The sequence below is a fragment of the Bison bison genome, unplaced genomic scaffold (assembly GCF_000754665.1).
Source record: "Bison bison bison isolate TAMUID 2011002044 unplaced genomic scaffold, Bison_UMD1.0 scf7180017864280, whole genome shotgun sequence".
Taxonomy (NCBI): domain Eukaryota; kingdom Metazoa; phylum Chordata; class Mammalia; order Artiodactyla; family Bovidae; genus Bison; species Bison bison.
Genome location: NW_011494852.1, coordinates 1279344 through 1303865, shown reverse-complemented (window position 1 = coordinate 1303865; position 24522 = coordinate 1279344). Strand labels below are relative to the sequence as shown.

Genomic DNA, 24522 nt, shown 5'->3' with positions numbered 1-24522 from the left:
CCAATCTCACTTTTGAATATTGATAGAAAAATCATAAACTAATTTAACAAATAGAATCCAATTATATTAAAAACATACCACAACTAAGTCAAGTCTGTGCAAGCGTGGCTGAAGATTAGAATGAACTGGATTTAATTCATGGGGGATATAATTCATCATATTAATATACCTATGGTGAATACCCCTATGATCACCTCCCACAGATGCCAAAAACCATCAGATAAAATTCAACATACATCACTGAGAGAAACACAATTAGAAACGCATAATCTTTTCCTTGGTATGATCACACACACAAACACACCTTATGGCAAAAAGCAATCTTAATTGATAAGCTTAACTGCTAACCTTAATACTAGAGAGATCCCTGCTAGGTCTAAGACAGGAATGCCTTCCTTCTATTGATTTCTACTATCAGCTAACACTGCTCTGAAGATAGCAGCAAGGCAATTACGTAAGAGAAAGCAATTAGGAGCCTAAGGATTAGAGAAGATTTTTGAAAGTCTTTCTCTACTCAAAGAAAATAAAAGTGTACACCTGGAAAACCCAAAAGGATCAAAGAAAAAACTACAAGAAAATATAGTAAAGTAATAAGACATAAAATTAAGACACTGAAATCAATAGCCTTTCTTTATAAAAATGATGTCCAATTAAAAGAAAATGAAAGACAACACCTCATCTTCCCCCTACTCCATCCGAAACAAAAACCTAGCCATAAACTTTAACAAGAGGTTAGATTTCTCCGTGGAAAAGTAAAATTCTCCTGCAAGACAAAAAAAGTAACTTGAACAAATGGAAATTCATCATCTTCTTGGATAGGGAGACTCAGCATCCTTCATTTAGACATTTCATGTCACTATAATAAAAAACACCATCTAATTTTTTTCTCTGGAGTTAGACAAGCTGATTTTACAGTTCATATTGAAGAACAAACTACTAATAGCAGGAATGGCCAGGGAAAACCTGGCCATTAAATGTTAAAATATAGATTCTAAAATTTAAATATCATAGTACTGATGCATGAAGAAAACATACACTGTTTTGTAATCCAAGAATGGAGAAAACCTTTCCAATGACTCAAAAATCAAGAAGTAATTTTTTAAAAAGGGGCAACCATATCTCCTGGCCAAAATAAAAATGCATGCATTCAAATAAGGAGAAGAAAATTGAAAGCACATATATATAACATTGGGGGAAATATCTGCAATAATATCACACACACAAAAAAGGTAACAGCCCTCATTTAAAGAGTTCCTAAAATTGAGATGGGAGTTACTAACAACTGAAATGGACAAAAGATATAAATGGACACAAGTCAACGAAGTTCAATGAGAAGAATGCAATGAGACTTAAACATGAAACAAATGGACCCCAGCACACTCAGTTTTGTTCCTAACAAGAGACAGATGCCAGAATTCTAACGGGCTACCATTTCTTGCTTGTAAGATGGGGCAGAAATCCCAGAGTTTGGCCACACGCCATGGAGGTGGCCATGGGGAAACAGCCTTCTCCAACACTGCTGCTGCTGCTGCTAAGTTGCTTCAGTTGTGTCCTGGAATTCAAATGGTGTGGCCACTATGGATGGAAACCTGGCCATATCCAGCAAAATTACACATGGATTTACCTTGTGACCCAGTCATCCTGTTTTGAGGTAATCTATCCCAAAGTCTAGTCAAGGCTATGGTTTTTCCAGTGGTCATGTATGGATGTGAGAGTTGGACTGTGAAGAAAGCTGAATGCTGAAGAATTGATGCTTTTGAACTGTGGTGTTGGAGAAGACTCTTGAGAGTCCCTAGGACTGCAAGGAGATCCAACCAGTCCATTCTGAAGGAGATCAGTCCTGGGTGTTCACTGGAAGGAATGATGCTGAAGCTGAAACTCCAATACTTTGGCCACCTCATGTGAAGAGTTGACTCTGATGCTGGGAGGGGTTGGGGGCAGGAGGAGAAGGGGACGACAGAGGATGAGATGGCTGGATGGCATCACCGACTTGATGGACATGAGTTTGAGTGAACCCTGGGAGTTGGTGATGGACAGGGAGGCCTGGCATGCTGCAATTCATGGAGTCTCAAAGAGTCGGACACAACTGAACGACTGAACTGAACTGATCCCAAAGTGAAGTTGACAAAAAATATGAAACACACCCAAGGTCATTTATTGTAGCATTAACTGTAAAAGCAAAAGCCTCAACACAACCCAAACGTCAATTAGTGGAAGACTAGCTGGATAAGTTTGGAACATCCACCAAATAGAGTGGTATGCAGTAGTAAAATGCATAAGTAATTTTATACAGCACTGCTATCTCTGAAGTATATTAATGGAAAAAAACAAGGTGTAACACTGTGTTTTATGCATTTGCTACCTTTTATGTAAGGGCAGTGGAAGATGAACAGGTGTATGCATGTTTGTGCATATACTTGTGCTTATTCTCAAAAAGAAATAATGGCAGAATAAAGCAAACTCAAGAAAAAATTTATAATATCAAAAAATCAAACACTGCAAAGGGAAAGAGCAAATCCCTGAAAACTCCAAACAAATGGAGATAAAAAAAAAATTACTCTATAAAAAGTAGATGACATAACCACACAGCATAACCACCAGAACTGATACTAAAGTGCATGACTTTTAACTGCATTTCCCTTGTGGCTTATACTCTTCTGTTAAAAAGAACTGCAAAAAAAAGTCTTAAACTTCATGCTACTTCATGCTACTTACAATGGTAGTACTGGTAGAGGGAATCCTGGCATGCTGCAGTCCACAGGTTTGCAAAGAGTCAGACAACTGAGCAACTGACCTGAATTGAACTGGTATAGTTATTTTATTATAGACACATTGTAAGATAAAGAAAATAAGTAATCATGTGAAAGCCATTATGAAGATTTTCGAAAAGATGCATTAGGAAAGAATGCAAGTCTAGAGTAAAGTAAGGGAAACAGTGCAATCTTACATTTGAATCAAAACTATTACAATCATTTGTGCAATGTTTTCCCCTTCGTGAAAAAAAATGATTTTTCTCTGTCCTGGTGAAAGAACACTGAATACTCCAAGCACCCACATGATGGTTTTTAAGTGTCCATTTCCTACCGAAAAGAAACAGCTCCCTGGAGAAATGGGTGAATCCAGACCTGCTAAGACTGGATGTCTCTCGAGCCCCTGAACTCACTGATTGACTTCAGGGATTCGAAAGTGTGGCAGTCAGACCTTAAGTGCTTCCTGAAGTGACGAAAGGAAGTGCGCCGCTCCACCACAAAAGGCTCTTGCCCCCAGGTCTAGCCATCGGTTTTAACAAACGAGAGGGACAGAGGAGCAAGTTATCAGCAGAGCAAGATGAAGACAGTGTAGGACACACCATCCAATTCCGGCAACAAATTAATGACAAGACAGAGCAAGGAGGAAACCAACAGGTTAAAATCGAAGTCCTTGTCAGTTAGAAATGCATGATGTGTATTTTACAGGTAAAAATGACGTGAAGGTGTTTTCTTTATATTCTAGGGAAAAGGAAAAGAACAGGTGAAATAAGGTCGGCAAATTTACTTACAAGTGATGGAAACTATATTCTTCTTTCTCTGTCAAGGGTATGAAAAATGTCAAAAGGGAAACAAGTGCTCAGGCCGAGTCACGACTCCATGTTGTTCTGCCTGCAGGTGCCCATTTTCATCCCCATCTTGGTGACTCTCTTATCCGTGTTTTTGGTTTTGGCCCCAATCATCAGCGCACCTGCGTGGGAGTATCTCTACTGTGTGTTGTTTATGCTCAGCGGCCTTGTATTTTATTTCCTTTTTGTCTACTATAAGTTTGCATGGGCTCAGAAAATCTCAAGTAAGTATCAACTGGGGAACCGCTGGGCTATTAGTGAAGCAAGGCAAGCCCAACACCCCGCAGCCTCATCTGTCCCGATGCTACCAGGACTTTCTTGTCACAGGGTCTCACACAGCTAACAAAATTTCATCTCCTCTTTGGGAGGACACGTGACCTGTTCCCCTCAGTGTGACACCCCTGGGGTCCACCTGTGGCCTCTATTATTTCCCAAGGACTTTGCTCCTTTCTTGAAAGAGCTCCTCCTGCCTCCAACCTCTTTACACTGATCTAAGCCTAAAGCTGAGGGGTTGCTGGTGCTCTACTACAAAAATGAAAGAAAAGGTTAGTAACTATCAGAAAACCAGCCACACTTGCCTATGCCTCTGAAAATGGACTTGCATTTGATTATATTGACAGAGAATCTAGCCAGGATAACTTACAACCTAAAGGCCCCACCCAAATACACCTATTTCTCAGCTTTGAGTGTTTAGCCAAGCTGTTCCCAACAAAAACTGTTAAGTTAGAATTAAGGAAGTAAAGAGAATGAACCATCTGTATTTTAAAGGAGATGCCAACTAAGTGACTTCAGACTACATATTCAGCCTTGGTCAGTAGTAGTTAAATATACACATATAACTGAGTCATTCATATTTTTCCTACAAATGATTTGGTGGCAGTAAAATATTTAGCAGGTTCCTAATGCTTTAATGGGAATAACTTATCTCCAAAGAACCACCATAGCTCCCAGGATGGGTCTGTCCATCTCTACCTACCGTGTCCCTCGCACACAGGCTCTAACAGGAGACACATCACCAAGGAGTAACACTATCACTGCTCACCAATTAAGTGGGGTGAAGCGGATTTTTAATGACGCTTTTCTAACTGCACTTCCCCCCCAGAGCCTCTCACCATGCACCTTCAGATGCTGATGGAAGTCGTCCCCCCAGAGGAAGCTCCAGAGTAACAAGCTCTGCCTCTTGTGCCAGATCCAAGCTGTGATGAACTTATTTTTGTAAGCAATATTTGTGGTTATTTCTTCCTGATGTTTTTCTTAAGGAAAAAGAAACAAACATATTCACATGTGTATGATACTATTATTTTTAGCTATCCTTAGTTCTCTGGGTGGGTGCTGGCTGAAACCAGCAGGCAAGGACATAACCCAGAAGGACGGTAGTGGCGGGGAGGGCTAAAACAAAGCCCCGGGCACCACACAGCGACTCTAGCAAGGGGCACGTCACACCTACTTCAGTAAAGGCTGTTCTTTCAGCTCCATCATCAGAAGGGTACATACATGTAGACACACACACACACACACATATATACATTTAAATATAAAATTGATGGAACTTTGATTGAAGTAGATTTTTAAAATACTCAAGTATGAGTGCTTTCCTACCCGCCCCACCCCTTCCTGTCTTTCACAGGGGGCGCAGGGGGCAGGTCCGTCCCAGGCTGGCTGTCAAGGCCTTCAGGGCACAGCTGACTGCCCAGGACCACCTGCAGCCTGTGTCCACAGAAGCTCAGCGTCACAGGTCCCCTGACAACCTTCACTGGTATTTTAGTCAAGCCAGGATGAATGCTGTATAAAATTCTATTGCATTTGGCACTCAGGAATATTCCTGACAAAATATGGTCTAAAAGAATGGGAAAAGTAACATTTCCGTGAAAACACTGAAATTTTATTGATATATTGCAAAAGACTTTCACACCAAAACTAAGAACATGAGCAATTTTAGAAGCATGCAAAGGTACTTTTAACATGCATTTCAAAAAATTTCCCAAAACATGAAATCAGTACATATAATAATAGAGAACAACAACAAAAAACAGTGAGTAATTGTTTACATCTCACAAGCCAATACTCCTGTATCTTACAGAACGTAATTCAGAACTTCAAATAGTCATAAATTTAAATGTCTGAAAAAAGAAATTGAAATTTAAACATGTAGCCATCCTCTGCCCAATACTTTCACTCAGCTGTTAGTGAACCACACGAGAGAACCAATGTTACATCTTCTCTGAGAACAGGAAACCCCTTCACTTGACCTGGGCACACACCTGTGCAGCTCTGCTGCTTGCTAGTATCATGTGTTGTGTTTTATGAAAGAGACTATACACTGGCGCATACACTGCAGGTGGCCAACAACCTCAGGGGAAAAGCCAGTGCAGCTCAGGAGGCCTGGCCACCGACCCAAAGGCCTCCCCAGTGGGCGCGAAAGCTGTATTTACCACAATGGGATAAGAATGTTACAAGAGCTGCACAGAATCAGAACCTCTGCCAGCAAAGACAGCACAACTTCCCAAAGAGCCTGCCCAGTTTAGCCAGGAAAAAAGGACCGCTGGTACACCTCACGTGCCAATCGGACACCTGCCGGTCAACCACGGGCTCACAGCGGCAGCAAGGATGCGATCCTGGCAGCTGTCCAGGCTGGACACCACGTCCGCCCCCCAGAGGGCAGCAGCATGACTCCACCCAGCAGCATGCCAGGCCCCACCACTGGGCAATGCCCACCAAGAAACAGACCGTCTTATTTTACAGATGAGGAAACTGAGAGCAAGAGGACGGTTTGCGCCTGCTCACGGGGCACGACAGCTTGACGACAAAGTTTACTCCTGTTCAGGTGGTGCTCCATACCTGGGACACATACAAACATGAGCCCCTGTGCTTTCTGATGTGTAAAACAGAATAAAGACTCGGGGGGCTGCCCTAACAGTCATGTTCTACCGTGTTATTTTCCAGTTCTAGGCAAAGCTGCCAGCCCCACACTGAGGCAGTGCACAGGGTGTGAACTGGCCAGCAGCTCGCCGTCTAACTTTCCGGGTAACATGGAGAGCCAGGCTCTGGGCAGTCCCACATTGAAGTGCTCATGACAAATGCACATTTCCTGATGACCTCATGACTGCAGGTGCTGCAGCTTCGCCGCAGGCTGAGGCCATGAATGTGTGCAGGGCTCACCATGAGCAGGTATTCTGAGCGTTACCTCCACGCACAAGTCCTCTTCAGTTTCCACTGGAGAGAAACCTGTGTCCTGTCTGTCCCGGACGCTGCAGGTTCCGAGGGTACTTCAGAAGCTTTACCTCCAGAAGGCCCTGGCTCAGGCTGCTATTGCTGAGGCAAGCCCATTCTCACCCTTGGACTGTCTCTTTGCAAGATGTCAGCTTAGCCTGGCTAATCAGCTATCGCTATGCAAAGACTACGAGGAGCATTAGCACACACACAGTTATGCTGAATGCCAACTAACTCATGGCTGAAAGTGAAGTCAAGCGTTAGTTGCTCAGTCATGTCTGACTCTTTGCGACCCCATGGACTGTAGCCTGCCAGGGTCCTCTGCCCATGGAACTAAGGCAAGAATACTGGAGTGGGTTGCCAATTCCTTCTCCAGGGGATCTTCCCGACCCAGAGATCAAACCCAGGTCTCCTGCACTGCAGGCAGATTCTTAACTATCTGAGCTACCAGGGAAGCCGTTGAAAAGGTTTCTTAAGCAGTGCAGAGTATGAATTTTAAGAAATCTCAATTTATATGTGCAAGATCAGGTTTTAAGAATGTACCAAACACAGGTCTAGATGAAAAGACAACAACAGTGAACTCAGGTGGTACAGTTCATTACCTGAACGCCTGGCTTGCATCACTCAACCTGAGTGTCAAGGCAGGCTTCACAGCAGGTGGCCAGCAGGACAGCCCAGCACTCACAGTGTCTCTGCTTCCACCTTCCTTCCAGAGTCTCATCATCAACTCATGTTTCTATCAATTAAGAATTTCTCACCATTACTAATCCCAGTGCCGCAAGGTGACACTTGGTAATGCTTGATCCTTGAGGGAAAAACGGTCTGAATGTGACTGCCTGTCTTCTTAGCTCTGGTCACACAGCAATATCCATTTCTGTTCAGAAGCCTCTGGCCGCTCTGCAGGGTTTAATTCACATTCTCATTCACTCTCACTTTCATCTTCATCCGAACTTTTGTCACTGGTCTCAACCAAGCCTGCCACGTTGCAGGACAGGTTTTTAGAGTTTACAACTAAAAGAGGTAGATATTATCAAAAATGCATTAATAATTACAGATTCATTAGCAAATCTTCCCCCATGCCCATTATTTTCGTCATTGCAGAAAAAGTCCCTTGGGTTCTAGCTCTATATTTTGTGACTCAAGTTTTCATTATTTTAAGCAAGAAACGTGCAAGTAAAATTTGCCTGCATATGGGTAAGTTATTTTCCTAAGATAAATATTTGTACAAGTGTTATAAGGAGGTACGTTTATAACCAAGAGTTGATACTCCTCAAAGCAGAACATTTAGCACCGAGATCAAACCACAAGGAGAAAACTAACACCTAAGGGCTTTACAGTAATGGCCCATTTTTACATTGCATTCCTGGAATCTGCTGAGTGATGTGTCCACCCCCATGATGCTCAGGTCCTACGACTCTCCTGGGGAGTGGGTGCACCTGCTCTTACCTTTGGCAAAGTGGCTATCCTCCTTATCCTCGTCACAGTCTTCCCAGTGATCGAAATCAAAAGCCACATTGGGATTCTGTTCAACATAACACTTTACATTACTTGAGAGAATAAAACATACTCAGCATGTTAAGACCAAGCATGGTTGACTTCTACTCACCCTCTGTTTGAGTAAGCCACACCAAGACTCCCTTTGCTCTTTTGCAAGAGTGATTACAGGTTCGTCATATTTAATTATGCATTTGCAATCATCTTTTATTATGTTGGCTTGCAGCTCCAAATCAGCCAAGTAAAATTTCTCTCCTACCCAGGCACTAGATTTACAAAAAGAAATAAAGTCAGCCTTTTAAAACATTAGAAATTACTTCTATTTTGTTTTATAAGCTATACATAAACCCACCTGAAAACAACTCTATCTCTAAAGTATTTACATTTATAGTCTTTTACATTCCTTATTTTTATCTTCAGTATGACCACATCCTCTTTTTGGAACCATTTTATTTGTGGGTGGAAGCTGGAAGAAAGGGAAGAGGATTATATACTCCTCTCTGTGTATTTGCTAGGCAAGTAAGGAAAGCAGACCCCAGCAACGAGCATACCTTTTCGGCGGCTCTGCAGTTTTGTTAATGGAAGCACCTCCAGTGTTTTTAGGTAAAGTTTCTGTCCAAAAAGTCAAATTTTCCTATAGGTTATTTATATGTGACTCCATAATATATAACATACATATTATATATAACATATATATTACAAATAACATGTATATATGACTCCATTATATATATAATATATATTTATATTATATGTACTTTTGGCATTTTATGCAACTTTTAGTTGAACTACTAAGAATATGAGCATAAACTTCATAGTAACCAAAGTATCCAGTTGCAAAGAACAATTTAAAAAAAGTAAAATGTACATCATCTAGTGTAACTAATAAAACAAATACTAGATTAAGAAAAGAACTATTTACCTTGACCAGTATTATGATTAAACAATCGGGAATGTAAACTCTGTGAAAAAGGACCACATGTAATTGTTGGCCATAGGACACCACTGCTCCAATGTCCCTGCTATCTCAACCTGCTAGGACCCCTAACAGTTTCCAGAACAGCAGTCAGTACGTGCAAGGACCACTGCAGCACATAACATTCTGTAAATCAGTGCAACTGAAATTCTCAATCTAAAACGTCTGAGGCGTTCAAAGACTTGAGCAAAAATGTTTATAAGGGGCTTTGTTAACAACAGTCAAAAACTGAAAACAATGTCTTTCAACAGGGAAATGGGGAAATAAATTGCAATATATTCATCACAGAATGAAAGCGAAAGTGAAAGTCACTCAGTCATGTCTGACTCTTTGCGACCCCATGGACTATACGGTCCATGGAATTCTCCAGGCCAGAATACTGGAGTGGGTGGCCTTTCCCTTCTCCAGGGGATCCTCCCAACCCAGGGATCGAACCCAGGTCTCCCGCATTGCAGGAAAATTCTTTACCAGTTGAGCCAGAATGGAAGCCCATATCATAGAATATAACTCAGCAATAAAGTGCCACTGCTACCTACAATAATGTAGATGAATTTCACAGACATGATGCTGAATGAAAGAAGACACGAGAGTGTATACCATGTGCTTCCAATTCAGCAACACTGATGGTATCGCAAGTAAGAACAGGGCTCCTAGGCAGGGTTACAGACAGGAAGGGTACGTAAGGGAGACCACTGGGATTCTGGAAATGGCCAACAGCCTGACCCGGGTGGGGTAATGGACATGTACACACAGGAAGATTCTGTATGTTTAAGATCCGTGCACTTTTACTGGATGAGCATTATACCTCAAATAACAAAAAGGAAAAAAGTTACAGGAAAAAAAAATTGGAAGCGGAATTGTCAAAAATAGAAAGTTAGGTAACATCAGTTTATATCACCTTCTAATTCATCTAAAAGTAGAAAGCTTAAACATCAGAAAATGTCCAAGCATTAGTGACTTTAAATTACCCATCTTTTAAATAACCAACCATGCTTTTGGTTTTCTGAGTTTGTCTTGGCGTCAGTTCCTCTCTCTGAGCCCTTGTCCTCTTGCTGTGTGCTCGGCAGACAAGCACTGTCTTCTCTGGAAGTAGGTACCCTGGGCGGAAGAGGCAGAGGTGAACCATGAGATGAAGAGAGAAACAATCTGGCCCCCTCCAGGATTTCCAGCAAGAGGGAGGCAGGCCAGCCACACACGGCTGAGAAGTGCCTCTTACAGCAGTCAGACCTGCGTACAACTCACGGCTCACTGGCAGACGCCAGGCAGGTCAGCCAGCCTGGGCACTGCTGGCGTCAGGGGCCGAGTGGCTGGTCGACATACATCATACAACAGCTGCAGGAACTCATTTGCCAAAATAAAATTCTTTTCAAATCACTTAACTGTGAGAATTGTATGCACCGCTGCCCACTTCAAAGAGGATAAAAGAGCAGAAAGTACAAGCCATCTCCTTTCCTCTCCTGTCCCAGCTTCCTAGACACCCTCTTACCACTCTGGATCTATTTCTAGAAACATTCTTTGCAAGAAAAAGCAAATACTGCCCTCTGTATCTTTCTATCTAGAACACACACACATGTTTAAACACATGGGAACCTACTACATTACATTCACTTTTCTATGCCTTACTTTATTGTACTTAATAACTGGAGATTACACCATATCAATATATAGAGGGCAATCTCATTCTTATAAAAAACTGTGTTTTTCTTTTGGTTGTTTTAACAGGTAACCACATACATGTGGTTCAGTATTTTAGAAATAGATAGAAAGGTCTACACAGTGAAAAATCTCTCCCCTCCCCTGTTCCCCAGTCACCAATTTCCTTTCCCAAGGGAGAAAACAGAAATCATTTCTTGTGCATCATTTTTGAGTTAATGAAACCTAAAGGAGCAAACCTATACTAATACACGTATACACACCCTTATGGGTAGGGAGTGTGCGTGTGTGTGTCTCCAAAGGCACGTCTGACTGACACATATGAAGCCTGTGGCATGGAGGGCAGTGCCCCATGGTCCAACCACTCAGGCATGGACCCCTTTCTCAGGCTTTGTTCCCCTAACCACCATGCAGCCTTAGACCCTCTGTCGCCCACCCTCTTCTTCCGCCACGGCTCTGACCTCCTCCTCCTGGCCCTCATTTACTGGGGATCAGTTCCTTCCTCCTCCGCCATGACTGTCCTCAAACACCAGCAAACTAGAGCCTCCCCATCCACTTTCCTGCACTCTAGGTTTATACCTCAATAACCTGAAACTCAAGTCCCAGACCCGCTTGGTGTCTCCTCCCCTCTGAGCTGGCTGCTCTCTGGGAAACATCCTCGAACAGCCAACCCTGCCACTATCTTCTTAGTCCTGAAGACTCAGAATGACACAATTATACACGTTCCCCTGTGTCTGTCAACCTTTCAGGTCCCCAGACTCTGTCCCCCTTTCCAATCTGCTGTGAGAATGGCGCCATGCTCCTCGATTCTGGTCCAGGAAATGCACAGCTGCCTATTCATCTCCTGAAACGGAGTCCCTTCCTGGGAGGCAAGCGTCCTCTGTGGCTCCCGTGGTCTCTGCACTTCCCTCCATGTATGACCACAGGCGTCCAACACTCCTGTGCGACCGCAGAATCATCTGTGCACAGGCACTGAGCAGGGTGCTTGGTTCAGAGCCGGGCTCAGCAGTAGCTGTGGGGCTCCCTGTAAGTGATCCACCTTTGTCTTGAATAAACCTACTCAACTGCAGTGGCATCTTCAGTTTTAAAAGAATATCTCAAAAGTAAGTATGAAGGACTTCCCTGGCGGCGCAGTAGATAGGAGTCCACCTGCCGGTGCAGGGGACATGGGTTTCATCCCTGGTCCGGAAGATTCCACAAGCTGCAGGGCAACTAAGCCGTGCGCTACAACTACTGAGCCTGTGCTCGAGAGCCCGAGTGCCGCAACCACTGAAACCCGCGTACCCAGAGCCTGTGTTCTACAGTGAGAGAAGCCACCGCAGCGAGAAGCCCGCGCTCTGTAACAGCTAGAGAAAGCCCGAGAGGCAAAGAACACCCAGCACAGCAAAAAAAAAAAAAAAAAGCAAGCATGGAACAGTTTTGTTTCCTGAACGTGTACAGAAACCAAAACATATTCTAATCCCACAGGTACCCGATTTTATTAAGATAGAAAACCCTGTAAACTTCAGACAGTTTTCATCTTTGCCATGTTCTCTGAAATTCCCCTACTCTGAGCAGTAATTTAGGAACACTTCAAGGTCTCCCACGATCACAGCACTAAATCCGCCCAACAGTTTTTGGTCCTTATTTCACGTGGCCTCAGGAGCACCGTGCAGCTCACGGCTCCCTGGTCCGTGAAACTCCTCCTTTACTGCCATCCTGGATGCTCCCCCTGACCCCAGCTGGCTCCAGGCTGCACCTTCTCAGATGCCCACTGCCGGCCACCTCTCAGCATTAGAGGCCCTTCAGCTGGCTCTCGACACCCAGCGTCTGCTGACCACACCCTTGAGACCACACTCTCATACAGGTACATTCAGAAATCGGCTGCTTCGCCCACCTGCTTCGCCCACCTCCACACTACCATCCCAGCCTGAGCCACAGTCATCCTGTCCCGACCCGGGCACAGACTTTGTCCCCTCCCGTCTCTTCTCAACACAGCAGCCCAGGGTGCTCTGATTAATAAGTCTTTCCTCTGCTCAAAACTCTCTCACGGCTCCACTTCCTCCTCCTCCGAGCTTACTCCTTGCACTGGCCATGGGGTTCAACAAAATCCGACCCCCGTACCACTGCACCCCTTCCACCTAGACTCTCCCCTTGTTTACTCCTCTGATCACTGTACCTCCCTCTCTGGTCCTGGAACCAAGGAACAACCAAGCCTTTTCCTGCCCACTCGGGTCTTCGCCTCTCGACATCTGCCTGGGTCAGGACTCAGCTCTACTGTCTTGGCTCACCATCTCAGGCCCCAAACCACCTTCCCTTCCCTTCTGCATTAATCTGCTCCATCTCACATACCATCATCTGATCCCATATGTATCTCTGTAACATCTTTATTGTCTTTCTCTCCCCATTAAAATGTGAGTCCTTCATCTATTTATTTCACTACTGCATGCCTAGTAGACACTCAATAAATGTTTGCTGAATAAATGAATGAATTTTTAAAATTTCAACTTTACCTACTGGCAACTTCAATTGAAAGTATTTATCTGTTAATCAGGTCAACTGAAACAAAGTTAGACTGAAGAAATATTCCAGCATCCAAAACAAATCGGTAGACTAGGACACTCCAAGTTCCTATTTCCCTCTAGATAACACTGAAAGAACTTCCTGTTCCCCCAGCTCCACTCCTGAAGCCAGAGAGGGCAGAGCCGACCTTGTGAATTATTTGTGTAGTCCTTTCTAAGCTGTCTGGAGCCAAGACAAGACACTCGCTCAGAAAAGTCCTAAGACGACCCTAAGCTTTCACCTCAGGCTGATTTCTAGGGCAGAAGGTGGATAAAACAGGACACTTGTGCATTGCTGGTGGGAACACAACACTTAGCTGCTGTGGAAACAGGTTGTCAGTTTAAAAAATGAAACACAGAACTGCCACAGGATCCAGAAACTCCAGAAGACCTGGAAGTAGGAACTTAGGTGTCTGCACACCAGTGCTCACAGCAGCACCATTTACAGCAGCCAAATATCCACTACAGGTGAGTGGATACCAAAATGCAGTGCTCCCAGGGAAGGCCAGTGTAGCCATGCAGTGCAAGATTTTTCAGCCTTAAAAAGGACAAAAGTTTGACATCTGCTATAACATGGATAAACCTTGAAAACATTATGCGAAATGAAATAAGCCAGACAGAGAAGGACAAATGTTGTAGGCTTCCCTTGGTGTGAGGTGCCCAGGATAGGTAAATTACTGGGAACAAAGCACAGAGGAGGTTCCCGGGGGCTGAGGGGACAGAAGAAAGGGGGTTACGGCGTAACTGGGCGCAGGGTGTCTGGTTGGGATGTTGAAAACTTCTGCAAATGGACTGTGCTGACGGTTACACAACGACGTGAACGTACGCGCGGCCACTGAGTTGTGTACTTAATATTAGTCAGAGGAAAACATCGTATATTAACACACACATGTGGAATCTTGGGAAAATGGGACAGATAAACGAGCCCATGTGCAAAGCAGAAATAGAGACACAGAGAAAAAACATACAGTCACCAAAGGGTGGAAGCGGGGTGGGATGAACTGGAAGATGGGGACTGACATACATACACTGCTATGTATAAAACAGGTAACTAATGAGAACCTACTGTATAGCACAGGGAACTCTACTCAGAGCTTTGTGGTAACCTAAATGGGAAGGAAATTCAAAAAAGAGACAATATGTGTATACACATAGCTGATTCACTTTGCTGTAGAGCAGAAACTAACAGAAGATTGTAAAGCAACAACACTCCAACAGAATTTTTAAAAAATAGTTACAGTGATAGATTTTATGCGTATTTTACCACACTTCGAAAAAAAAAGTGAGAAATTCTGTTATGTATATTTTAACACAATTAAAATGCAGTTTAAGAAATTACCGATAATTTTGCTAGCTGTGATAACAGCACTTTAGTCAAGTTTTTTAAAGCCTTTTGTTGTCCCACATCCTCACCAACACTTGGTATTTCCTTTCTCTCATTTCCCATGGCTAAGAAGTGGTACCGCTCCACTGTGATTTTAATTTGCATTTCCCTGATGAGTAATGAGCCTGAGGACCCTTTCACATATTAATTACTGGACAGCTAATCAATGAATTGGACATTGCGCAGTGTCTGGTCACATGTTTTGTCCTGTTTTCTACTGCTGCTGGAAGGATTGGGGGCAGGAAGAGAAGGGGACGACAGAGGATGAGATGGCTGGATGGCATCACTGACTCGATGGATGTGAGTCTGGGTGAACTCTGGGAGTTGGTGATGGACAGGGAGGCCTGGCGTGCTGTGATTCACGGGGTCGCAAAGGGTCGGACACAACTGAGCGACTGAACTGAACTGAACTGAACTACTGCTGCTGCTAAGTCACTTCATTCGTGTCCGACTCTGTGTGACGCCATAGACGACAGCCCACCAGGCTCCCCCGTCCTTGGGATTCTCCAGGCAAGAACACTGGAGTGGGTTGCCATTTCCTTCTCCAATGCATGAAAGTGAAAAGTGAAAGTGAAGTCGCTCAGTCGTGTCCGACTCCTAGCGACCCCATGGACTGCAGCCCACCAGGCTCCTCCATCCATGGGATTTTCCAGGCAAAGTAGTGGAGTGGGGTGCCATTGCCTTCTCCTAAGTGTCTGCTGTTTCTGACTGAAAGGAGCTCTTGATGCAAGTCCTTCTGGTGAACACACATGCTGAGTCCAATCCTCCCGTCTAGGGGCTGCCAGTATACTCTCTCAGAGACTTCACAAGTCTCTCTGTCTTGCTGTGGACATGAAAACTGGTACAACCCACCTGGAAAACTGTTGAGCAGTTTCAATTCCATTCCATCAAAAATACATTCATTAGTGCACCAAAGCACATGACGAAGAAATGTTTAAAGTACCACCTGAAGTGGCCCAGACCTGGAAATTCCTCCCACCCACAGAATGGGGAAAGAAATCACACTGTGTTCATACAATGGAATATGACACAGCAATAAGAACCCATGGTCTACAGCTGCACACACAACATGGATGAATTCCACAAGCAACAGTTAAACACACCAGGAGACACAAGAGACACATGGCATGGCTCAAAGAACGAGCCCGGGAAGAGTCATCTGCGTTGTTTTGTGTCTGGAAGGCGGCTGCCCTTGCGGAGAACCAGGAGGCAGCTCTGAGTGGCACCCGGTTTCTGAGCTGGGCCAGTTTCCACGCTCAGAAAACCCATTAAACCATACTTGGTCTGTGTTTGCCTTTCTGGATGTGTGGTGTCAATAAGAAGCTAACAAAAGTTCACTCTGTAAGCGGTATGGTGAAATAATATATTTGGAATTTGTTTTATAATAAGTCAAGCCAAAACAAAAGTGTGGGCTGGAGTGTGAATAAAATCAGACTCCCCAAATGTTGGTAATTATTGAGTGATGGGAACACAGAGACTCATTAGACTACTCTACTTTCAGCAAAAATGTTCATACCACTTGTGAGTTCTATTTCCACCAAACAGCTCTTCCAAAAGGGGACAAAAATCCACTTACAGGGTCTGGTTCAGGCTTTCTTCAAAAGATGGCATTTTAGCTCCTTTGTATAATTTTTTCAGTTGTTCTACATGTTCTGAGTTATCAATGCCCATTCCCATTGACAAAATTTCAGCTCGAACATTATAATCAATGACAGAAGTTTTCAAGTTTGAAAGTTTTGTAATGTGCACCTTGAATCAAAGAAAAAATACAAAGTTTACAAGAACCACACTTAGAACTTTAGATGAGTCACAAACATTCTCTCACGGCCTCCCTATCTCACTGTGCAATGCTCAGTGCACCAGGACACATGCCACCACGTGCAAGGGTCTCCTCGTCAGAGTCTTCCAGAACCCAGCCTCGTACTGGGAAACACGACCAGGTGTGGAGCAGGCGCCAAGATCAAGTCCCGGAGTAAAACCCCAGACAAGACCCAGCCGTGATGCTGTAACCACACACACAACTCTTAGATCTTTCTGGTTTTCCTCTCATACTCTCACCTCTCCTAACAATAGGGCTCAGGTTCTGTAGAGGCCCAGAAAGGGCCTATGCCAAGGCTCTAGATCCTGTATCTTGGACAGTTTCCTCCACTTGTTTTTTTTCTGCAACCAAAATATTCTCATCCATTTCAGTGTACACAAAATTAAGTAAAACATGGAAATCTGCAATTGTCTGCTTCCTGTTGGTGGGAGGTGTGGCCCCAGGGCTTTCCTGGGTTGGGGGAGCAGACCAGGCTAGCAAGGCAGGCACACCTCCCCTGGGACCAGGAATTGGGAACACTCTCCCATCCAGGAACAGGGAAGAACCTTTCTCCTCTCAGGCTGGGGACCACCCTGCTATAGGAGGAGAAGGCGGTGGGGTGTGTCTGTTTTCCCTCCAAGGTGCCACTGACATGGTTACACTTTGGAGCTGAGGAAGCATATTTGCCACGTGGGTTTTCTTTTTTTTTTTGCTTCATTCTCTTGGCTGTAGTTCTAAAAAAAATCCTTGCTTATTAATAAAGTTTCCATTTTATTTCTATAATAAAGAACCACTACAATATTATTATGACATCAACTAAGAACCGCTCCCCCTTCCCAATCTCTTCATTTACCTACACTGGTGGTATCTACCTTCCCTTCTAAAAATCATTTTCTCCTCTTACTTGTAAATCTTATACCCAAACTCATCTTTTTCAGTGTTAAGGCTTTTTCACTCTTAGGGGGAAAAAAAAAACTTTTAACAAAGCAGCTTTTATGAACTGAATTCTTTTAAACTTTATAAATAATCATAATAATTACGATTTAAGTCTAATAGAGCAAAACTCTGAAGTGAAAAGTAGAGTCCCTGGGGTGCAAGCACAGTGGAGATGCTGCTGGCCTGAAAGTGGATCTCAGGGGGGATGCCCGAGGCCCTGGCCTTGCCTTCTGTCCCACTGCCCACCCCCACAGCAGCTCCACAGGGCAGCTGTCTGCTTATGCGTGGAACCCCAGTGCCCCATACAGGTCCAGGCACACAGGAGGTGTTCAATAAGTATTCGGTGAATGGATGAGGTAGAAACCATGAACATAATAAAACCTGTCCTGGAAAGTCCGAGGACGGAATCCTCCACACTGGTGACCACTTTTAAGATCGTTCACAACTAGACCAGCACACGGCTGTGCTCCTGCAGGGCAGGGACTGCCCCAGGGTTTCCCACCGCTGTGGGCAGAGGGCTGTGAAAGGAGAATAATGGTGCACAATCGACGCCTGGGAAAGAACTGTAAACGGCAGAGACTGTCGCGTGTACTAACAACAGTTCCATGAATTTTCTCTTGGTTGTACATGTGAGTACTTGCGATTTATACGCACATGGCTGTGAGCACTGGGTTACAACATAAAAGATTCCCTTAAACCATAAAACCCATGACCACACATTCGTGACCCAAATAACACGAGACAAGCTCTCCTTCACACAGAGCCCTTATCAAATAAGCCTCCATTTATGTGAGGCAAAGAGTTATTTAAGCAACAGGTTAGAATAATTTGGATAATTTCAAGGGCCTGGAAGATCCCATGGCAGGCTGCAGTCCATGGGGTTGCAGAGTTGGACATGACTTAGGGACTGAGCACATTCAAACACATGTTTCTTTTCAAGAAAACTGCATTCTTACCATTGGATCAATCCAAACTGTATTTCCTAAAGCCAGTATCACTTTTGCATCATGCAGTTTTCCAATGATTTTATGATGAATGTACCTAGTAACCTGAAAAAAAATACACATAAGTAAATTTATCTGAAGCTTTAAGGAAATACTTAATTCTGTACGTGCTCAATAGTTTCACAAGAAGCTTTTCCGCGCCTTTCATTTGAGCCTCACGACCACCCCACGAAGCAGGTTACGGAGGCCATAATGCCCTGACACCAACAAGGGTAACCACCAGTGGAGAAGGATGAGGACAGGTGCCAAGTCCCAAGCACACAATATTCCTGCTGCTCCCTAGGAGGAGGCCACACGCGGGGGCTGCTCACACCAGTGACGCTGGGGCTAAGGGGCCCTGGTCTCCACTACCAGTGGTACTCTCTCTCTCACTCTCATCCAACTTCTCAAGAAATAAACATCCATCATTTAAAGACAGGCTGACAGCTGACAGAGGAATGAGAGCTGTGCATCCACATTAGGAAACATGCGGTGTGGGGCGTCCACAGGACGGCCCTGCACTCAGGACGCACCCTTGCATCTGTCCTCAGTGCCCTGTCTACAACCCAAACTGTTCACTTTGCACCTACAACAGCTTCTTTCACATCCTATTCATCAGACTGTATGAAACGTAACCTTCCTCTGAAGAATTAAAAGCCTTGTTATGAACAGGAATCACTGCTCTGGTGATGAGCAAGACTGTCTGCCTAGTCTCTCCGCCTACCTGGGACAGCCGTGTGCTCTGCGTCTCGGCACAGGTGGGCTTCTTCACCTTCAGTGCCTTATCTGGTCTACTTGGTGACATCCTAGTTACCTGTTCTGAAGGACCCAGAGGAAACATCCCTTCCTTTGGAAGCTTTTCTGGACTGACTCTCTTTCCTTGCTCATCTTCCCAACTCCAGTGGAATTACCTGGTCCCTCCAGAGAGGTAACAGGGGTATCCAGTCTTGTAGCTACATATTTTATACCAATTCTAAGTCTGGAAGCACTATCAATAATGATGGCCAATCATGTCTGGCACCCCTCTGAGGATTCAGAGCTACGTTCAGAGCACAGTGCTGGGAAGTGCATCCCTGCCCAGAAACACGAAGCATTTCACCCAAATCCAGTACTCCAAATTCAAATATACCTCAACTCCATGTTTATTCTGGGTTAAATAAATTCTAGAAGTCAACAAATACAAAAAGCCCAAATAACCCACCTTTGGATTCCATTCAATTTCATTGTCCGCGGGTTTCACTCTACAAACGATAAACTCCACAGCTTGGGGGGGCAGTGTGTGGAAACTCTCTGGGAGGTGCAGCAACTGGTCTCTTGTGACGAGTCCAGTCCTGCCTTCATCTATGAATTTCACAAGGACATGATCCAGGGCCCACGTGTCCTCCTTCTGGCGCATCTCCAACACCTGAACCCTGCAGAACAACAGTGGCCTCAGACTGACACAGAGACCCAAAGGGAAATTAATGTCGCCTCAACTTACTTGCTAAAAGCAAACCGCACAGAAGTTTCCCCCAAACTGCAGGGCTTAACTCCATACTAGAAATAAAATAGCTAGAGTCAGCAAGAGCACTTAGCCCTGATTTATTTATTCAATTCAAGTATAAGGGCTTCCCTAGTAGCTCAGATGGTAAAGAATCTGCCTACAATGCAGGAGATCTGGGTTTGATATCTGGTTCAGGAAGATCCCCTGTTGAAGGAAATGGCTACCCACTCCAGGATTCTTGCCTGGAGAATTTCACGGACAAAGGAGCCTGGTAGACTATAGTCCATGGGGTCACAAAGAGTCAGACATGACTGAGCAATTGACACTTTCACTTCATACTTATGTATAAAAGATAGTGTAGCATTCTGAAAAGAGGAAATTCCTTTATCTGACAAGTTAAATGTTCCAAGGTTCTCAATCTGGGCTATCATCAAGAGAGGACAGGTGTGGCATTCAGCTGACATGGGAGCACACACCACGTGAGGCAGGATGGAACCCTGACTGCCGCTTCCTGAGCTGACCTTAGACAACTCACCTAACCTTGCCAGGGCTCAGTATACACACACAGTGAAAGTCGTTCAGTTGTGTCCGGCTCTTTGTGACCCCATGGACCATACAGTCCATGAAGTTCTCCAGGCCAGAATACTGGAGCGGGTAAGCCTTTCCCTTCTCCAGGGGATCTTCCCATCCCAGGGATCGAACCCAGGTCTCCCACATTGCAGGAAGATTCTTTACCAGCTAAGCCACCAGAGAAGCCCAGGAATACTGGAGTGGATAGCCTATCCCTTCTCCAGCAGATCTTCCAGACCCAGGAATTGAACCAGGGTGTCCTGCATTGCAGGTGGATTCTTTCCCAGCTGAGCTACCAGGGAAGCCCAGGACTCAGTCAGCTTATCTGTAAAATGAGAACTGTGCTCATTTTATGGGAATTTGTAAGAATTCCATAAGTTAAAGATGCACGTACGTGCAGGACAGTGACAGCTCGATGACAGTCACATATAAATGCCACCCTGTCATCCATGCTCTGTGCTCAGCAGTCCCGTGGCCAATGGGCTCGGGAGTAGAGCTGAGCTGGGCATGTGGGCACACGACCCTGACACCACCCTCCTGGGAGGCAGCGGGGCTCAGTATATGCACACCGGTCAGACGGACAGAGATGAAAATAGGGATTCAATACCATTTAACGTTACCTTATACTTCACAACTTGTAGAGATGAAAAAGAGACATTTTACCTGTGAAAAACTGATTTTTCTGCTAACCCATATAATCCAAATTTCTCTATCTTTTCAACAGTTGCTTTATTACTGGAGTCTTCAAAATACTCTTTCATCTCAGCATTAAGAGTTGCACAAAGATCCTCATGTTTATCAACTATACGACCAAAGTAATTTGTTGCATTCAAAACATAAAAGGGTATTATCTGAAATATAAACAGTAAAGTGAAAGTGAAATTTGCTTAGTCATGTCCGACTCTTTGCAACCCCATGGTCTATATATATAGTCCATGGAATTCTCCAGGCCATGATACTGGAGTGGGTAGCCTTTTTCTTCTCCAGGGGATCTTCCCAACCCAGGGATCGGACCCAGGTCTCCTGCATTGCAGGCGGATTCTTTACCAGCTGAGTCACAAGGGAAGCCCATAAACAGTAAACATATCCAGAAAACAAACTCATTAGATGTTGGTAGGAATGCAATAAGGTATAGTCACTTTAGAAAGTTTTGCAGTTTCTTACAAAGCAAAATGGTCTTACTGTATACAATCACAGGTAACAGTCACACTCGTTTGTATTTATCCAAGTAACTTCTGCCTACACAAAAATCTGCACTTGAGTATTAATCATAGCTTCATTAATAATTGCCAAAAACTAGAAGCAGCCAAGATATCCTTCAGTAGGTGAATGGATAAACTGTAGCACTCAGCAATAAAAATGACCTGCTGCTGCTGCTGCTAAGTTGCTTCAGTTGTGTTCAACTCTGTGCGACCCTATAGACAGCAGCCCACCAGGCTTCCCCGTCCCTGGGATTCTCCAGGCAAGAACACTGGAGTGGGTTGCCATTTCCTTCTCCAATGCATGAAAGTGAAAAGTGAAAGTGAAGTCGCTCAGTCGTGTCCGACTCTTCGTGACCCCATGGGCTGCAGCCTACCAGACTCCTCCATCCATGGGATTTTCCAGGCGAGAGTACTGGAGTGGGGTGCCATTGCCCTAGTGAGCCATAAAAAGGCAAGAAGGAATCTTAAATGCAAACTGCTGAATGAAAAGTGAGTTCAAAAAGCCTACACACTCTATGACAGCAACTATATGACATTTTGAAAAGGGGAAAACTACACAGACAGTAAAAAGATAGGTGACTGCTAGGAACTCTGGGGAAGGGTGGGTAGAGCACTCAGGCGATTTTCAGGGCAGTGAAAGTCCTCTGTGTGATACTGTAACGGTTACATGTGTCACCATACATTTGTAAAGTCTACAGAAGGAACACTGCAAAGAGTGAACCTTAAAGTATAGGTTTCAGTTAATAATAATCTATCAGTATTGGCTCATCAATGTCACACATGTACTACAATAATGAAAAATATTAACAATAGGGGAAACTGGTGGGGTCGGGGTAGGAGGGACTGAGAGGGGAATTCTGTATTTTCTGCTCAGCTTTTCTGTAAAACTAAAACTGCTTGAAAAAATAAAATATATTAATTAAAATAACAACAACAAAAGAGCAGATGCGTAAAAACCACTCACACCACAAGAGCTGCAAGGTACCCTGTCCGTGCAGGAAGCAGCACTGGGAGGCAAGAGCGTGCCCGAATGACTGAGAACAGGAAGACCCCACAGGGCAGCAGGTAGTCACTGAGGGCACACTGGGCCTGGGTGACGAGGGCAGCTGACACTGGAGCATTTCCACGCGCTCTGACAGTGGGGGAAGGCTGGCCCCACGAGACTTCCACTGTCCACCCAGGGACAAGAGAGACGAAGGAGAAGAAAGGCCAGACACACCTTGGGGGAGGGACACAGAGCCCGGGCATTTCAAACATCTCAGAAACTGTGTTCCCATTTTTTTTTTTTTTTAACAAGACATGGAAACAACAGAAATGAAAACTCTGTGAAATTATAGAAACCTGACCCACATCGCTTTCTTAAATTTAGGGGAAAGGAATTTTATCTAAAAATGAACAACAGCAAAGTATCAAGGTCAAATTCCATATTAAGTTATAAAATAAAAAAGAGAACAAGCAGCAGAATAAGTTGCTAGACACAATGAAAGCCACTAGGAACGTGTATCCACAAAACAGATGAAAACTGTAACCTCTGCTTTCAAAACAAGCTGCCTTTCAGCTTGTTAATGAAGAAATTAATTAAGAAAAGTGATATACGCTATAAAACAACATAAATCACAATTTTAAACTGTAGAAATGAAGTGACAGAACTTCCAAATTTCTAAATAATTAGAAATTAAAGAAAAAAATCATTTCAGCAATAAAAACTGTATTGGAGTTGAATGGAGATTCACCCCACCCGCCCAATCTGCTCCAAAGAAAACTGTCTCTGTGCTAGTTCCCAGGATTTGTGACTGTGACCTCATTGGGGAAAAAGGTCTTTGCAGATGTAATTAAGCATCTCTAGATGAGGAGATTACTGTGGATTATCTTGCTGGGCCCTTCATCTACCGACAAGTGTGCTTTGCAAGAGGCAGAGAGAGAGGTGAAAGCGATGAGGTGGTGAAAGGCACAGGCTGGAGGGATGCAGTACGAGCTGAGACAAGCCAAGGAACACGTGGAGTCAACAGAAGCTGTGAGAGGCAGGGAGAGGATGGGCCTCCCGAGTCTTCAGATGGAGCACAGCCCCCCATTGGCACCTTGATTTTAGACTCTGGCTTCCAGGACAGAGAGAATAAACTTGTGTACAACAGCCCCGGGAAACAAATACAGCACAGCCACACAAGAGGGGAGCACAAGTATGAACGAACCCAACAGATGCACCTTAGGGGAAAGGGAAGGCGAGAACAGAACACTCAAACTCAAAAAGAAGCAAAGCAATAAAATAGTCACAGCAAAGTGACAACTCAACTCAGTAATTCTACTTACACCTCAGAATATCCCCAAAGGAACAGTCATAGATGTTCTGAAGAGGGCTGTGTAATCAGCACATTATTTTTAATAGTCCCCAGAGGTAAACTACTTTCTTTCTTAAAATATAACCGAGGACTTCCCTGGTCGTCCAGTGGTAAGGATCTGCCTGCCAATGCAGGAGACACAAGTTTGATCCCTGGTCTGGGAATGTCCCACATGCTGTGGCGCAACTAAGCCTGTTCCCTACAACTACTGAGCCCGTGCTCCGCAACAAGAGAAGCCACCACAATGAGAAGGCCCTGCACTGCAGTGAAGAGTAGACCACGCTCGCTGCAACCAGAGAAAGCCCATGTGCAGCAATGAAGACCCAGTGCTGTCAGTAAATAAAGAAATAAAATTTATATTA

At 44.3% G+C, this 24522-nt stretch overlaps 2 protein-coding genes across 4 annotated transcripts in view; one reads left to right on the top strand and one right to left on the bottom strand.

Moving 5' to 3' along the window:
* The window catches only part of SLC7A9 (solute carrier family 7 (amino acid transporter light chain, bo,+ system), member 9), a 33124-nt gene extending 26056 nt beyond the window's left edge, over positions 1–7068 (top strand). The window contains exons 12-14 of one of the 3 annotated variants that reach the window (XM_010848927.1): positions 3645–3819; positions 4698–4810; positions 5934–7068. In XM_010848927.1, the coding sequence (XP_010847229.1) occupies positions 3645–3819; positions 4698–4762 (240 nt within the window). In that variant the 3' untranslated portion in view covers positions 4763–4810; positions 5934–7068. Of the gene's footprint in view, positions 1–3644; positions 3820–4697; positions 4873–5933 lie in introns of those variants that run through there. The other 2 variants (XM_010848928.1, XM_010848929.1) reach the window with 2 other exon arrangements.
* Positions 7069–7964: 896 nt separating this feature from the next.
* LOC104995195 (putative ATP-dependent RNA helicase TDRD12) overlaps positions 7965–24522 on the bottom strand; it is a 60469-nt gene continuing 43911 nt past the window's right edge. The window contains exons 22-30 of the mRNA XM_010848926.1: positions 21286–21473; positions 19771–19981; positions 18543–18635; positions 16429–16601; positions 10264–10373; positions 8851–8911; positions 8652–8765; positions 8412–8565; positions 7965–8327 (exon numbers count right to left, since the gene is read on the bottom strand). Coding sequence (XP_010847228.1) covers positions 8214–8327; positions 8412–8565; positions 8652–8765; positions 8851–8911; positions 10264–10373; positions 16429–16601; positions 18543–18635; positions 19771–19981; positions 21286–21473 — 1218 coding nt within the window. The 3' untranslated portion in view covers positions 7965–8213. The remainder of the gene's footprint in view (positions 8328–8411; positions 8566–8651; positions 8766–8850; positions 8912–10263; positions 10374–16428; positions 16602–18542; positions 18636–19770; positions 19982–21285; positions 21474–24522) is intronic.